The following is a 17,393-nucleotide window of genomic DNA, read 5'->3' on the forward strand; positions in this document are numbered from 1 at the left end:
AGTTTGGGGATTTCTTTTGCCTAGTTGCTGAAATAGCCCACATAGAGTTCCAAAGGGTGTAAAATCAACAAAAATTAATTGTAGCATGCATTTCGCGTACAATAACCCAAATGTGCATGGTTTTACCTCTGCGGTAGTATCCATTCGCGGATCTACAATTTTTCATAAGTAGGGACCCACTGACTGCCTAAGAGGGCCCGCTGCTTTCCCTTCCAGTGATTCCCTATATAAGTTAAAATCAAGGAGAAACGTAATCTGAAGAATACAATATGACATTTTGAGAATCGCTTTTGTTACAAGTTTGAAAAGCTATATATTTGATGAAGAATGAATGAGGAGTTTGTATTTCAATTTGAAAATACATGTTTCATAAATCCTAAAGTCATCAACTAAGGTTTTTTTCATTTGTTGCAAGTGCATTTATCACATAATTCTACAATGAAAATTCCTCGCATCTTTGAAAATTCTACATTAATAATGACTGCACTAACAGTGATAATTCATCGCATCTATAGTTAAAATGGATCGCTTTCAATAATCGATATGCTATATTATGATGCTTTTATAACACTTATTTGAACTTTAATGCTATGATTGTATATTATAAAGACATATCACAATGAAAATATGTTAAAACTTAACTTAAAATCCTTTAACTTGATATTTTCAAAACGTAAACAAATACAGTTTTCCCATGATCCTTTATTCTACAATAGACATACCCGCATATAACAGTAAAAATGAACTAGCTGGATTCGCACTTTATATACATTGGGTATGAACAGAACAGAACTGTGTGTATGTGTTTGTGTGGCTAGGGTGAAGGTTAATAAGAATAAAAAAAGATCAATGATTTTTGTCTAGCCAAACGGATCGTTTTACTATATAGAAATATTAGTTTTTACGTGGATTCACTTTTTTTTAATGAAGGATCGTCACAATATTTACTATTAATTAAGTTATACGTATATATCAATCAGAACGGAATAGATATGAAAATACCAAACAGGGTGTACTGCTTCATTAAATGGATACGCTGATCTACGCTGGGCAGTGCATATTGTGATTTTTTTCTCCATATTTCCGATTGTACTGCGTTACCTAATTCACTAGTCAGATTACTCATAATTCCCCGAACTTTTCATCATGTATATAATAATTATCACGAATAAATAACCAGTAAATTTAATATTTTTGTACATAAAATTATACAGCTAAAATGCTTAAAACCGTTTTCCGTCGGGGGGCTTCGCCCCCCTGAACCCCCTACCAGGGCTCTGCCCTGGACCTACTGGTGGCCTTAAGCGGCCCCCAGACCCCCTGCCGATTGGTGCCTACAGTTGGCTGAATACCTAGCTACGCCCCTGGCAGTAATGTATTTTTATTCTTGTTTAAAGCATATTATTTTATTTTTCTCGGAAATGATAGTGACTTGTCTGCGAATCTTTTTTTTGTTACCTTATTGTTTTTAAAAATGCAATGATTTTATCAATCATTTAAACATTTCCCGAAGAGGAGTTATTGTTTTAAATGCAATGCTTTTATAAATTATTTAAACATTTCCCGAAGAGGAGTGTGCGAATTTTATAGTGAAACTTGTACCCGATATCGAACCATCATTGTGCCTAGCCCGGAGGTAAAGCCTCGCACACGGTGACAGGCTATTTGTACTATTGAAGTTTAAATTAACTTTATCTTTACCTTTTGTTCTCTAAAATATATAATTTTTTTTTTAAATCTTTTAACTTATTAAACATATGGTATAAACATCCTATTGTCTCATAAAAGGAATCCAACTTTTGATAGCAGTGACATCAGCGATGTACTTACACACAGTCCAGGGCCACCAACATCCTGCTCTTCACCATCTAAACCAACAAAGCAATACAAACCACATAGCTCACAAATGAAAATTATAGTCATCAACTTTCAAAGTATAAAAAACAAAAAAGCAGAGGTGATGAACCTAATTGAGCAATCAGACCCAAGTATCATCATGGGCACGGAAACATGGCTGCTGCCGTCAATATGCAGTGCAGAAATATTTCCGCCAAACTATGAAGTCATCCGCAAAGACAGGAAAGATGGACATGGAGGAGTTCTTTTGGCAATAAAGAAGGAATACATCTCTGTCTCCATTGAAACCACAACAACATCTGAGGCAGTATTTGCTAAACTAAACCTGGGCAAAAATTTGTCACTCATTATAGGATCTGTATATAGACCACCATCAAGCGACACCAACTACATGGAACAACTTTGCGAAACTATTGAACAGGTACACCAAAGCAACAAAAATTCAGTTGTATGGATAGGGGTGATTTAAACCTTCCCGACATTAACTGGAACTCAACATCTATTTAAGGAAATAAAGTAAACTCTGGTATCAACAAAAGACTCCTAGACATGATCCACAACTGTCATATGGAGCAAACAGTCACTTTTCCCACCCGTCTGGACAACACACTGGACTTGTTTCTTACAAACCGGCCAAGCTTAATCAACAGATGCTCTCCTTTACCTGGTATATCAGATCATGATGCAGTCTTTATTGAATCACCAGCAGCTGCAAAACGAGGGAAACCGGTAAAACGGAAAATACACCTATGGAAAAGAGCAGATAATGAAAAACTGAAAAAAGAATGTCTAGAATTCCTACAACAATTCCTAGACAAATACACCATTCAGTCATCTATAGCAGAGATGTGGCTAGACATCAGTACCGCACTAACTAACATCCTAGATTCCCCAGTACCATCAAAGATTACCACCAGCCGCTTTAGTCAACCCTGGATCACAAAAGAGATAAAAGCACTATCACGGCGTAAGAAAAGATGCTTTAATAGGGTCAAATCAACAAACAGATCAAGGGACAAGAAAAAGTACCAACATCTAAAATCTGCAACAAAAACAGCATGCAAAAAGGCCTACAATGATTATCTAACCAACATAATCTCACCAGATTGCACTTCTAATCCAAAACGCTTCTGGAGTATTTATTAACAGTAAAAACAAGGACAGCAGTGGAGTGGCACCCCTTAAAGCAACAGATGGCCTTACATATTCAGAACCAACGGCAAAAGCGAACATCTTGAACAACCAATTTTCATCGGTATTTAACTCCAACGAACCAGAAGACAACATCAAACCAAAGGGTAAACAGAAGTTCCCGAATATGTTTAACATTAACATCACAGAACCAGGTGTATTAAAACTACTTCAAGGCCTTAAAATCCACAAAGCTACTGGGCCAGATGGATTGTCAGCTAGACTGTTGAAGTTCATAGGCTCTGAAATAGCAACAGTCTTCACAGTCTTTTTCCAGGCATCCATTAACCAAGGAGCGATCCCAAAGGAATGGAAGAAGGCAGACGTAGTTCCTATATTTAAGAAAGGTGTTAAGAACCGCCCTGAAAACTGTCAGACCTGTCTTACTCACATCCATCCCCTGTAAAATGCTGGAGCATATAATCACGAGCAGCATAATGAAACACATAGAGAAACACACCATACTTACAGACGCACAGCATGGCTTCCGTAAACACAGATCCTGTGAATCTCAACTCATAATCACTATCCAGGATCTAGCCAAAACAGTCGATAACACCGGACAAACAGATGTCATCCTCCTTGACTTCTCCAAGGCTTTCGACAAGGTTCCTCATAAGCGACTTATGCATAAGCTACATCACTACGGAATATGAGGCAGTCTCCATTGCTGGATTGAAGACTTTCTAAACGAAAGAACACAACATGTCGTTCTCGAAAACGGTAAATCCAATACTGCACCTGTCCAATCAGGAGTTTCTCAGGGCAGTGTCCTTGGACCCATCCTTTTTCTACTTTACATTAACGACCTTCCAGGTTACACAGTAAACAAATCATCAGTTATACTTTTTGCAGATGACTGCGTATTGTACAGGTAAATAAAAAAAACACCAAAGATGCAGAACTACTACAACAAGATCTGGAAACCCTACAAGAATGGGAGAATGATTGGCTCATGGAATTTCATCCCAAAAAGTGCCAAGTCATTCACATTACCAACAAGAGGAAATAAATTAGACAGCCATATATCATCCATGGTCACGTCTTAGAGGAAGTAGAATGTGCAAAATATCTGGGGGCCAACATCCACCACAAACTAAACTGGACTACTCACATAGACCAAGTAGTAAGAAAAGCCAACAACACCAGGGCTTTCTACAGAGAAATATATCCCAATGCCCACGAAAGACCAAGGAACTCTACTACAAGACCCTTATGAGACCACAGATGGAGTATGCAAGCATCATTTGGGATCCACACACAGCAAACAACATCCACAACCTGGAAATGGTACAACGTAGGGCAGCAAGATTTGTTACTGGTGACTACCACCGAACCACTAGTGTAACAAACCTATTACACCAGCTGCAATGGCCAACCCTACAAGAGCGTAGAGCTACGAATAAAGTCATAATGATGTACCGCATAGTTAACCACTTGGTTGCAATACCAACATCCTTCTTAATCCCAACAGCAGCAACATTAAGAGGACACAACCAACGATTCCTTGTTCCATTCGCAAGAACGCAGCTTACCAGTACTCGTTCTTCCCAGACGCCATCAGATTATGGAACAGTCTGCCACCAACTACTGTAGCCTGCAACTCAATTGACACATTCAAGTGTGAGTTGCAGAAGACCAAGATGTATTAAGGACTGTGCGAAATTTTTAACTGTACATACTATTTTTTAACTGCACAGTCACTGTAAATATTGGTTTGTCTGCACCACGCATCAGTTCGATAATACACCAGATGGTGATATGAACTGTATATGGAAGACGAAGAAGAAGAAGGAATCCAAACGGAGAACGGTATTCAAATCATGAATCTTAACTTAAAGCAGATCTGTAAATGATCATAAATAGCGTGACATAATTTTAGATACTTGTTTTTAAAATACAGTCTTATAAACTTAAGTAACCCCACCTCACTGTATGACTATCCAGGTAAATATTAAAAGCATTAAACCTATATCCCAAGTGGGAGTGCTCCGATGTATAACGGAGGAAAATACCTGTACTGAACAGAACATAGCAGTTTTTAATCGTTTCACTCCCCTAATCGTAAAGGCACTATGAATTTATGATTTGGAAAGGGGATATTTTGGGCAGATTTTGAAAGATAATCATGTAGTTATTTAGACAAAATACGCGACTTTTGAATTATGTGTATCATAACATAATTGCGTTTATTGATTGTATATGAGATTGTGTCTCATTTTAAAAGCTTTTCACTTCATTTCCATCTATAAATATAACCGTTTCATCATAATAAATGGACAAAAATGTCTGTGTTTACAACTAAAAAACTAATGCACAAAGTAACTAGTACAGTTTGAAAAGATTAAAGGCCTGGCATCCACTGATATGTAAATATTTAAATGCATGTTGTATTACAGAAAGATAAAATATTTTTATTTTTGATGGACTCTGTCTCTGTTATTTCATTCTTGCTGTTTGTGTAAAAATAAACAAAACCCTGTATTATATTTGATACTTTCCACTCAGTTACAATTTAACTCACGTATTGTTGTGTATACATCTATTGTCCATGTCAAGCATGGACAATCAACCGGGCCGGATCCAGAACTTTTCATAAGGGGGGCCGCTTCAGTCATGCTTCAGAGATTCCCTACATGCACAAACAAATGTATATATATATAAACAACCATTTTTTTCTCAAGTAAAGGGGGCAACCCCTCCAGCCCCCCTGGATCTGTCTATGATCAATACAATATAAGACATGTCTTTAACTGTCTGAGATGAGCATCTCAAAGATTTAATTAACCCAACCTGAGTTATAGTAGCCTAAGACCCAACTTAGTGTCAATCAGGTAAAGTGAAAAATGCCCATCAAAATCAAACAAAATCTTTCTGAAGCACAATATTCATTCAACTTTTATATATCTAGTGGATGCCAAGCCTTTTAAAAACTTCCCCTACTTGACAGGTGAGACTGCACTTAAATTAGTTTACATGATGAACATACAGCCACATTTATTCAACTCAAAATTTGTTACTTACATGTAGTAACACATTAGTAACATAAGAAACTCTGTCATGACTCAGAATCTAAATATATCAGAAAACCATAACAATTTTGATTACTTTTAAAATTGCATAAAGATCGTCTTTTTTTTTGAATAAAAATGTCTTTAAAATATGATGACATGCAGTTTATATCTGAATTCAGTTTTCTATTTTTGATTTGAAACAAGAAGTTCAAAAGATATGAGTACAAATATTCTATTTTGACAAAAATATGTTATAAATAATAGTTGTTGACCTGGAGTTATCCTTCTTTGTATACTGTATGGACCAACTCTCCTTCATCTATTATTTTTTTGTTTTTGTTAGATGTATTGATAATCAAAATAATATTTTTTTTGTCTGTACATTTACGTGTTTGTAACTTTTTTTGCATGCTTAAATGAGCCTTATGATTAGAAAAATTAGTAAATATCATATAAACCTGTAGCAATCTGAAATACCAGTTAACATGATCAATTAATGACGTATCAATGACCAGGCACATTGTAAGTGTTATAATAAGTGGTGCTATAATCCTCATTTTATAAGACGGTCATAACGCATTGTAATGAAACGATACTTATTAAGTTAATAAAAAAGAAAATACAGTTGAACATAAAGTGTTTAAATCAACTATAGTAAAAGAATGCTACAGTACATTTATGTCAGGCTGAAAATCATTGATAACAACTTTGAGTATATAATCTTTTTATACATTTTGACTTGGACAGAGAGTTGTCTTACATGTATGGCACTTACACCACATCTTCTTATTTATACTTTACTTAGTCCTGAATGACATGAATGATATCTATCTATTTTTCAGGGTTTTAATTTATGATTTCTGTGATGGTAGAGGAATGTCCAGCATCAGTTGTGACAAAGTGTGCACTGATAGCAACCCTGTTGAAAATCTGGTATCTGTTCAGTATCACAATAAAATGGCAGGATTTATTGGAGAAAATTTCATCAGACCTCCTGTTAATGTTACTTTACAATTCCCATGTAATATTGAAGTTTTCCGTGTTATTATTAATCCAGTAGTAGGGGCACAAAAATCAAATGGATTTGAAATTTATACATGTTCAAATAAAGTAGACACATCACACTTGCTTCAAAACAAAATACCTGTAGTGTCTAGCAAAAGTTCTTTCTTTGTTCCTATTGGTAAAATGATTGTTGATAAACCTGGAGTTATTTGTTTCACTAATGGTCAGTTTAGATGTGACGAATCTAATAGTTCAGTTCCGCCAATGGATCAATATTGTTACCATGGTGAACTGAGACATGGTAGATCTAGTGCTTTAAATTTTGTCAGCCATCTTACTGTCAGAATTACAAGAACAGTTAGTGGAAGTGCAGTGTGTATCAAGAAGTTAGAAGTTTTAGGAAGACCTTCAAAATCATGCTCAGATTGTGTCCTCAACAAACTTAAACAAATGTTTTCACCAAGAATACAAAGTAGTGATGGTTCGGCTATGATTCAAAATGAAAAAGCCGACAATGTGCAACAATCAAACTGTGATCTTTTTTCACGTAACAATGTAGATATTCCAGAGGATTTTATAGACAGTATCACTCAGGAAATAATGACAATGCCAATGGTATTACCATGTGGTAAAAATATTGATCAGTCAACACTGGAAAAACATGTTTCAGCAGAAGCCTCATGGGGTAGAATGCCAAGTGATCCCTTCACTGGCATGTTGTTTGACAGTCAGAAAAAGGCAACTCCTAATCTTCCACTGAAGGGGAGGATAGATCAGTTTGTTCTTCAGAATTTAGATAGACTTCAAAATATACCAAGGACATTAGGAAGAGATGCAAAGGAAGGACCGTCTACAAGTAGACTTGTTAGTACTGAAAATATACAACAATCAACTAGCAAAACTGATACAAAACAAAATGAGTATCAACCTAAGAATGTTGGGAAAAGAAAGAATGTGTGTGATTCTGTTCTTGACTTGTCAAAAGATAGCGATTCGTTTGTAGAGGTTTCACTTGATCATAGAAAGAAATCCAAAAGGGAAAAGATTATAGATTTGACAGCAAATGATTCAGAGACACCTACAGATTGTGATGAAATAATTGATCTAACATCTAGTGAACCTCTAAAGGGTTCAAAAACCCATGCATCTGATCTTCAGAGTAGTCTTGATAGTGCCTTATTGACAACACTAGGTACATTACCATCATTTACAAAACCTGTTAAAACAAAACAAGCACCTGTTTGTTGTAGCCTTTGTAAAACTGTGGACAGCCAAATTAATTATAAACTTTCCTGTTGTCATTACATTTGTAGGAGTTGTCTCACAAAGTCTCCAAACACAGTTTTATGTCAAATTTGTAAAATTCCAACAGAAAAAAGAGATGCAGTGCGTGCACATATCACATAATTGAATGATAAATTATATATTTTTTTATTTAATATTTGTTTTATTTTATTAAGCATGTTTAGTATTCTTCACTTATTTGGAACACATGCCAGATATGTTTCAAAGCCAGTTGAAACGTATTGAGCTATACACTAAAACAGAACATTGGGACACAAGTTTATGAACAAAATACACGTTTTTCTTTGTTGAGCCCTCTTCCTTGCAGATGATAAATTATCATTTGATATATAATTTGGGTAGTTAGATACATGTTTTATGTCTTGCAATTTATAATGGTTTACCTACTATGTACTTTTGACCTAACTACTACCATTGGGCAGAATTAAGATTTTGTTCTTCTCCCTCGTCATACCCTGCAAATGTTAATTGTCTAACGAGTAGTTACAATTTCAATGATACTGTATATGAGTTTTGTTTTGGTTTTGTGTAGGAGCAAAAAGGGAGGGGTGTTCTTTTTTGCAAACATTCTTTTGGGATGAAATTAAAAATGAATTTAAATGAAAGCAATGATTTTAATTCCTAAACAATAAGATTAAAGAAAAAGTTTGTTTCCTTGTCATTTTCAAGAAATCACTCTATATATCTGATAAAATACTTTTGCTGATCTGTATTTTAATCAGCTAAATTGTGTTTTGGTTGACCAATGAATCTTCCTTTCCATCACAAAAAAATGACAACCTGTGGCTTATAGAACCTGGGAAACGAAAACAATATAACATTGACCAATGAACTATTCAAATTATTTCAAGGTCAGTTGAACCATGGTAGACATACATTGTACAATTGCATGAACACCTTTACAATCCTTCTAAACACTGAACGTAGTGCCCCTGTTGGTTATACATGTAGTACATAGAACAGACCAAACCACTTTTACTAAACATTAACCAATTCATTTAACCATCAAAAAGAGGTAAAACCAAAGGTCAAATGAATCATACCACACAGATACATAAACATAACAATCATTTCATATTTGCCAAATATAGGGACCTATACTGTCCCCTAATACTTATATTTCATAAGTAACTGACAAAACCATAAAAAAAAAAATATGGACCATGAAATTGATGTAAAGGTCATAAGAATCCTGCCAGACGGATATGTACATTTTACAATCATTCCATAAGCCACATTTAGTTTATCGTTTAATTTGTGTATAGTATTATTAATTGACAAACAATGAAGCATGAAAATGAGGTCTATATGATATAAAACCTAACAGATAGACGTGTACACCAGGACGAATGTATATGAATAAAATCGTCACATAAGGTATCCATATACATAGTAAATAAGCTTTATAGAAGGGGGCAAGGGGTTAAACTGTTATGCTGTTATGGGGAATTTTAATTCTTTGTTATCTGTTATTCTGAAAATATATTTACTGTTAGCTGTTATTTGTCTTATTCTTTATTAGCTGTTATAGGACTATTATCTATTTTGTTATCTGTTATTGTGAGAAATTATTTGCTGTTTTAACTGTTATTGAAAATTAGAATGTTAGCATTTTGACAGCCAATCTTCCGTAGAAATTGAAGATAATTAAAAATTGAGATTTGAACAGTTGAATGGACAATAGTCTCATTGGCACGCTTACCACATCTTCTAACAATGTGTATCTATTTGGGTCTTTCTACTGGTAATATCTGGTGGCCCTGTATTTGCAGAAGAACTTCAGTAAAATACATCACATAAACATATTAAAATCAAATGGACCCAGGACCATTCCAGTATATATTATTATTATCCTTTGTGATGAATTCCGTTGTCTGTGAACATGTAACAGTTGTACAAATTATAATTCACTTATTACTTTTACAATAACTTGTAGTATGGATTTTGTTATATAAAAAAAAAAGCATTGGTACACCCAATAGATTTTTTTTATTTAATGACCACATGCATGATAATCTTTATGCTGTACTATTACACCACTGTCCCTGATTAATGGAGGATTGGACACCAACTAGCATGCTTAAGTTGACGCAGTCACATTCTGTATGTGCCTATTTCCAAGTCAGGAGCCTGGATTCAGTGATTGTAGTTAGTCATTGTGTTACAAAGTTTCTCGTTCACTATTTTGTGGATAAATTAGGCAGTTAGTTTTCTCCTTTGAATTGTTTTACACAAGTTAGTGGTATGGGTTAGAATTATGGCTTTGGGAATTACACAACATCTTTTTCTTTTAGGATTTACATTATAAATTCTACTCCCTCTCTTTTCATTTACATGAAAGAGAACCTTGACCACCATATTTTTTAAAAGCGATTTAACTGCTTCACATGGCGAAAATTGAAGCTCAGAAACTATTGATCCAAATAAAGATGTGTCTTCAGTTTAATTTTTTGACAAATACCCTTTTAAAAATCCTTCAGCTTCGGTTCTACCAAACTGTACCCAAATTTTCCATATTCTATAATTTCACAAAAGATGCTTGATTGGTGTTTCACTTGGTGTCATCCAAATTTTCACAAGGTTCAATTTCTATTATACTATCAGAATTGTCACTTCAGTCAATTTCTATTATCAGAATACCCATAACTGGCATATGTGTGTCAGTTACATGTCCTTTCCCCACTGATCTGGGTATTTTTGTATTTTACAAGTAAGTTTTATCATGAGGTCATTAAATACAATAGTTTTCTCTTTTGAATTGTTCAACAGTTTTACATTGTCTTATCGGGGCCTTTTATAGCTGACTATGCGGTATGGGCTTTGCTCATTGTTGAAGGCCGTACGGTGACCTATAGTTGTTAACGTTTGTGTCATTTTGGTCTTTTGTGGATAGTTGTCTCATTGGCAATCATACCACATTTTCTTTTTTATAAATAATAAATTGTGCATCAATATTTTTTTATTACTTGTAAAGTATATATATTGCCTTTCAGAAATAAAAAAAATCTAAAAATCAAATTAATAATAAAGTGTCGTTGGCTGCACTACTTTCAAAAATTAAATAAAAAAACCTAAATCATTAAAAATTGATCCCTCAAATGCCCTAGATTAAAATTATCCATTTATCAAAAAAAGAAACTAGTAATTTCGTTCAGAAAAAATCAACATCTATACTATAACTTATTGTACAAGTTACAGAAAAAATCAATCAAGGCAGAACTGCCTCAATGGCCGAAATGTGGTATATATGACGATGTATTAAAATAATCAAACGATGCAGTATTGCATAAGATTGCAGTCACTTTGGTACATCAACTTAAAATTGTAACTCTATATGATCACAGTAAATAAGGGTGTACACGTATTATTTAAGGAACTTTAGGTCACAAAACAGACGACAATATGAGCTTAACTATTTCACAGATCTGCTTATATTTATAATATTTGAACAAGAATATTGCTGTTAGGGCTCATAACATAATTATCTCTAGAACAACATACAAGTTTAGCTTTGTGCCATACTCAAAATGGTTTAATTCTTTCTTTCAGAAGACACCATACTTTACTTCTTATCCATTGAGGATATGTATGATATCATAAAAACAGCACATGTTGGGGTCGGTCATGGAGGTCTCCATAAAACTAACAAAGAACTCAAAAAAACATTTTGCTAACATTAGCCGGGAAGCAATACACATATTTAAAACCAACTGTGAACAATGTATCTTGAAAAGAAAACGTTCTGACATATCAAAACTTGTTGTTAAACCTATAATTTCTGCTGACTTCAACTGTAGAGGGCAGGTTGACCTTGTAGACCTTCAATCTGTCCCCGACCAGGAATTTAAATGGATAATGCATTATCAAGATCATTTTACCAAATGTAGCGTGCTTAGAGCTCTGAAATCTAAGAGAGCTGCTGAAGTTGCGTATCAATTACTTGACATTTTTCTTCTCTTTGGTGCACCCCATATCCTCCAAAGCGATAATGGAAGAGAGTTCACTGCACATATAATTACTGAACTGAAATCGTTATGTTCAGAATTAGTAATAGTTCATGGGCGACCAAGACATCCCCAAAATCAAGGGTCTGTAGAAAGAGCAAATGCAGACATTAAAGAAATGCTCATATCATGGATGAATGACAATGATACAAGACAGTGGTCTGAAGGTTTGCGCTTCGTGCAATTTCAGAAAAAATAGATCATATCACAGAGTAATTGATCAATCGCCTTATCATGCTCTGTTTGGTTCTGACCCAAAGATAGGTTTATCTTCATCTTCTTTGCCCAAGGAACTTTTGCCAAATCTTGAAACTGAGGAAGATCTGGAGAAAGTGTTTAAAGAGGTTTCAGAGGAGAACAGTGAAATTGAGATTGATGGAACGGATGAAAACACAGATGCTGAATCGGTAGAGTCAGAAAGAGAACTTAATGATTCTGGATCAACAACTACAACTATTGAAGTAGTATCAGAGGAAGTCGAAACCACAATCATTCGTGCTAGAAAACGTGCATTGTCTGGCCAACAAATCCAAGCAGATGTCCTTACAAGAAATACAAATCAAAAACTGAGTGAGTTATCTGTTGGAGACAACGTTATTATCCCAATACCGCAATATGACCAAGCACCGACCGATCCGAGGAACATACAAGGTGTTGTTGTAGAAGTAGGAAATTTTGGATATCGTGTAGGAACAATAGCTGGTAATTTATCAGGAGTCTTAAGCAGAAACCAACTTGAATCAATTAGTGACTCTTCTTTGTCCGTTACACAAAATCCAGATTTACAACTTTCCCTAAGGGAAGCTGTGAAAAAAATTTCAAAAACTGGTGTACAGTTTTATCTCTCTTGCAAATGTAAAGGCGGTTGTAACAATTCAAAGTGTAAATGTAAAAAGCAAAATATATTGTGTAATTCGATATGTCATGGTTCGCTAACCTGCTCAAACAAATAAGAGCATTATATATTATTGTATGGTATTGTAAATAGAGTTATCAGTGTGTTTCATATTGATTCGTAATTAAAATTGAATTTATATTTTATCATTTGATTTGAAACTTATTATATTTAAAATATTGTACAAGTTATAAGTGAAATTAAGCCTTATTTTGTACAAATTATAATGTGTACAGGCACTTCTTGTACAAATTACAATTTGTACAAAGTCAAAATACAAATTATAATTTGTACAATTTTTTTTGTACAAATTATAATTTGTACAAAATGATAACTTGTACACAACATATACACAAAATTACAATTTTCTAGGTCCATACCACAAGTTATATACTAAGATCTACCAGTCATCTACTGAATTAGTCCTGGACAGATTTATTTTCATATTTCATTTTCTGTTATCTGTAAATGTCCCTTTTCAATTCCTTGTTATCTGTTTTTCACCAAATCAATTCACTGTTTTGCTGTTATGGGGACCCCCTTGCCCCCTCTTTATACATAACACTGCTGGATTGTAACCCTATGTCTCGCTTTCAATACTAGGAGGCTGTTGTTGTGATATACAGCATCGCACTGTCTTTAAACACTAATCAATCTTTCAATCGAATTTACATGATAGAAACAAATAATACCCTCAATCTTAATTCTGGAAATCATTCTTTTTTCTGTTAAAAAAATCATCACCATTTCTCACACTTGCTGGGAAAATGTTAAAACAAATCCTTTACACTTGAAATAAAAGGTTCAATTTTCTAGATAATCGTCTTAATATAAGTTTTTGTATCTAATGCAAAAAAAGTAATCCCAAGCGCTCGAAATATTTCGTGTTGCAATTTATCCCTTTTTGTTTCCATGATATCCGATTCCTATTGATATCATTATTATTTTTAATCCTATTTAATATAACAACAGACGCAGTGTCCATATATACAAAAATATATCTATATATGGCCAATATTTTCTTCCAATTGCCCATATTTTATTGACTTGACAGAACGTGTAGTGCCTGTGATATTACCCACTGTTGATGTGCATCACCTAGATTCCCTTTTGTTGTCTCTTTGGAAAATTGGTACCGTTAATTTTATTACTACCACTGGGTCGATGCCTCTGCTGGTGGACTATTAGTCCCCGAGGGTATCACCAGCCCAGTAAATACGGATTTTTTTGTGTTATTAGCTGTTACAAAATATTAGAAATTATTATATATTAAGGAATGTATCTCCCTCATGCAAAGCTCTGATTCCTTTCACGGATTTGGCTACTAGTATACTTTTTGGACCTTTTGGATTATAGCTCTTCATCTTTTATATAAGATTTGGATTTCAAATATTTTGGCCACGAGCATCACTGAAGAGACATGTATTGTCGAAATGCGCATCTGGTGCAAGAAAATTGGTACCGTTAATTTTATTTGGAAAGTGCATAAAAATCACAGAAAAACACACACACATCTAGTCTACTACTGTCTGATAGTCTAGAAAGTAGTAAAAAAAAATAAGGGGAACGCATAGTCAGGCCCAATCCCCTGGTCGCACGCCCTTGAATCGTATTGGAACAATACGCAAGAGAAATCGGGAGCTTTAGAATTTCCAACTCAGTGAAGTATCGGCTGTGATTAAAATCTTTACAAAAATGGGTCAGTTTAGTGTAGGTACAAAAAAAAATAACAGGTTTTACAAATGATAATATCCATCACGGTTGTTTCTAAGAGAGTCTTTGACACATTCCCCTTTTGCCATTCTCAATTGTATTGTTCAAAACTCCTTCTTAAGTAACTCTTACCAATTTTTATCTTTCTTAATTAAATTTTCATACTTGTCTTGTAATGTCCACAAAAATGGTCTTATATTTACAAAATATTTGTATAGTTACTGTCTAATAGTAAGACTGTATAATACAAATCCTTGTAGTTTAATACACAAATAAAACGTTAGGACAATTAACTTTCCGTAAATCAGTCCGATCAAGGTTTCCAATTTTACTGAACTTTGTTGTTTTTCCGGTCATGAAATGGTCCATGCATTTCTTATCCACACTCTTATTCCAGGTTCTACGAAACTTCTTTTCCATCAAATATATGCCCAAGATAGTCAGTTAAGTCAAGCTTCAGACAATGGTATCATTGGAGACAGGAAACGGTGTTTAGTAGAGTGTGCTGCACAGGTAAGATCAAATATGATTCAACCACGCCCCCTTTTAACAGTAACATAAACAAACGATGATTCGTATCGATTTATCAAGAGACGATATATTTTTGTTTATGTTGTCTTTTTAACCATTTTGATTATGCCGCAAAATTGAACCATATACCTGACAAATTGTACAACGTTGCCGTAATTGAAATCATGAAAGGCGGAAGATTTAAAAGGGACAGCCAGTTGAAGACGAACTGATTCTCGATCGGCATTTTATCAAAACAAAAAAAAATCAATCAAATAAACAAACAAACAAAATAAATAATAAAAAAAAATTACGAATAAAAGAAAGCAGTGTACTTAACACAACATAGAAAATGACAGACCGAAACTCATAAAGACTCAACCATAACATTACGTGATGCCACCCGCCGTGTGGCTCATGCACGTAACAATTCGGTGTTGAGTCTCGTTTGCTGATGTCACATTTGAAGAAAAGGTGATGCTAAGAATACGGTCATGACAATAAGATATCCATCGTCATCTGTGCAACAAATATTCCATAACGGCCAATTAACTCGTCTGATGTCGTCAGTATTTTTAATTTTTAATTCTATGCATTTTTGAAACGACTACATATTTCATGTCACAATGTAGTCCTCAATTTCCCTGAGGAACTTAAATCTCTGATCAAATAATTTTTTTATTTCTTGTGATCTCTATTTAAGACCAAATTAATAACTGTATAGGACTTTCAAAATTTTCAGGTGCATTCAGAATATCAGTTCAGAAGAGCAGTACTTGGACGATCAGTGGAAGATGATGTACAAAGAATTCACAGTGAAGATACGTTACCCGAGTTTGAATTAGGATATACACGATTAGAAAAAGACTCTCCATTCAATACAGAGAAAATTGCCGTTTGGTTAGGGGCAGGATATACATGTTTTACATTGATTTGTGAAAAGACAGAAAACCGAATGTTGGCGGAGACGGTGCTAAAGACATTAATCCGATTTTTACAACAACATGTCGGTTTATTGACTTCACCCACTGAAGCCTGTACAAAACCAGAAAGAATATCAGTGATTTTGGACAAGTTTTTGCCCCAAGGAAACTTACTTTTCATGAACCACAGAGTGATAAGACAGCTTGAAAAGGAAACAGAAAGCATTATAAAACAATAAATCTGTAAACAAAATTCGCTATATGTTAGTAATCGTTTAAACAGTAAAATACTGTTTGCAAGACTTGCAATTTATTCTATATTCCCTCTTCCCTCGGAGATAACAACAACAAAAAAAAGTATATGGAATGATGTATACTAGTATACAATTCAGTTTAGATAAACAATCCGAGAAATCAGTCTGACTAAAACAGCACCTTACTTTTTTAATTATGTAAATAGTTGCAGCTGGCTTTAGTCGGACTGCTCATTAAATTTTTTAACTATTACAAAACATAAAAAAATATTTTATTTTGTAGAGTGTTTCGTCTGTAATGTAAATGTTGTAGTCACGAGTCGTTGGCAAATTAATCACATCTTAAATTCATTATTTCCCACGTCTTTTTACACATCTGCGCTTGTAAAATGACTCATGAGGCATGGCAATTGTAGCAGTGTCTCTCTGGAACAAAAATGAATATATAAACGCCCTCCATTATTGGGTGTGTTTGCGGAGAATCAGTTATGTCAGTTGCTGCAGAGTGGTGGCTTACTGTTGTACCAGGGATTCTGATTCTAAGCTAGTATGGTTCAGTGGTCATATTTAAAACAAATCCTGCTATTTGATTTTTTTTTGTATGAATTAATTTGGAAGAAAATTAACTACACCTTTTTTTAACAATGATTGTAAGATTTTAATTATTTTATCGCGCGTAGCTTTAAATTTACGACTATCTAAAAGCAAGCTGCTTATATTAT

General features: G+C 34.3%; 3 protein-coding genes across 3 annotated transcripts; all 3 read left to right on the forward strand.

Moving 5' to 3' along the window:
• Positions 1–5,101: 5,101 nt before the first annotated feature.
• On the forward strand, positions 5,102–8,506 carry LOC134714993 (RING finger protein 37-like). Its single transcript, XM_063576799.1, has 2 exons — positions 5,102–5,178; positions 6,905–8,506. Coding segments are annotated over exons 1-2 (1,572 nt in total). The 5' UTR covers positions 5,102–5,176; the 3' UTR covers positions 8,475–8,506.
• A 4,013-nt stretch (positions 8,507–12,519) lies between these two features.
• Positions 12,520–13,329, forward strand: LOC134716533 (uncharacterized). The gene has a single exon (XM_063579543.1). It carries the CDS (start codon positions 12,520–12,522, stop codon positions 13,327–13,329), a length of 810 nt encoding a protein of 269 aa, XP_063435613.1.
• Positions 13,330–15,308: 1,979 nt separating this feature from the next.
• On the forward strand, positions 15,309–16,719 carry LOC134713834 (AP-5 complex subunit sigma-1-like). Its single transcript, XM_063575110.1, has 2 exons — positions 15,309–15,497; positions 16,237–16,719. The coding sequence occupies exons 1-2, from the start codon at positions 15,345–15,347 to the stop codon at positions 16,654–16,656; spliced, it is 573 nt and encodes a 190-aa protein (XP_063431180.1). The 5' UTR covers positions 15,309–15,344; the 3' UTR covers positions 16,657–16,719.
• Positions 16,720–17,393: the final 674 nt, after the last annotated feature.

Source organism: Mytilus trossulus, chromosome 4 (assembly GCF_036588685.1).
Source record: "Mytilus trossulus isolate FHL-02 chromosome 4, PNRI_Mtr1.1.1.hap1, whole genome shotgun sequence".
In the NCBI taxonomy this organism is placed as follows: Eukaryota; Metazoa; Mollusca; class Bivalvia; order Mytilida; family Mytilidae; genus Mytilus; species Mytilus trossulus.

Bases quoted from the DNA above. Each gene is read 5' to 3' on its own strand.
- LOC134716533 (XM_063579543.1), top strand. From the start codon at position 12,520: ATGATACAAGACAGTGGTCTGAAGGTTTGCGCTTCGTGCAATTTCAGA.
- LOC134713834 (XM_063575110.1), top strand. From the start codon at position 15,345: ATGGTCCATGCATTTCTTATCCACACTCTTATTCCAGGTTCTACGAAA. The intron at 15,498-16,236 runs GTAAGATCAAAT...CAAAATTTTCAG, and splicing joins TAGTAGAGTGTGCTGCACAG to GTGCATTCAGAATATCAGTT.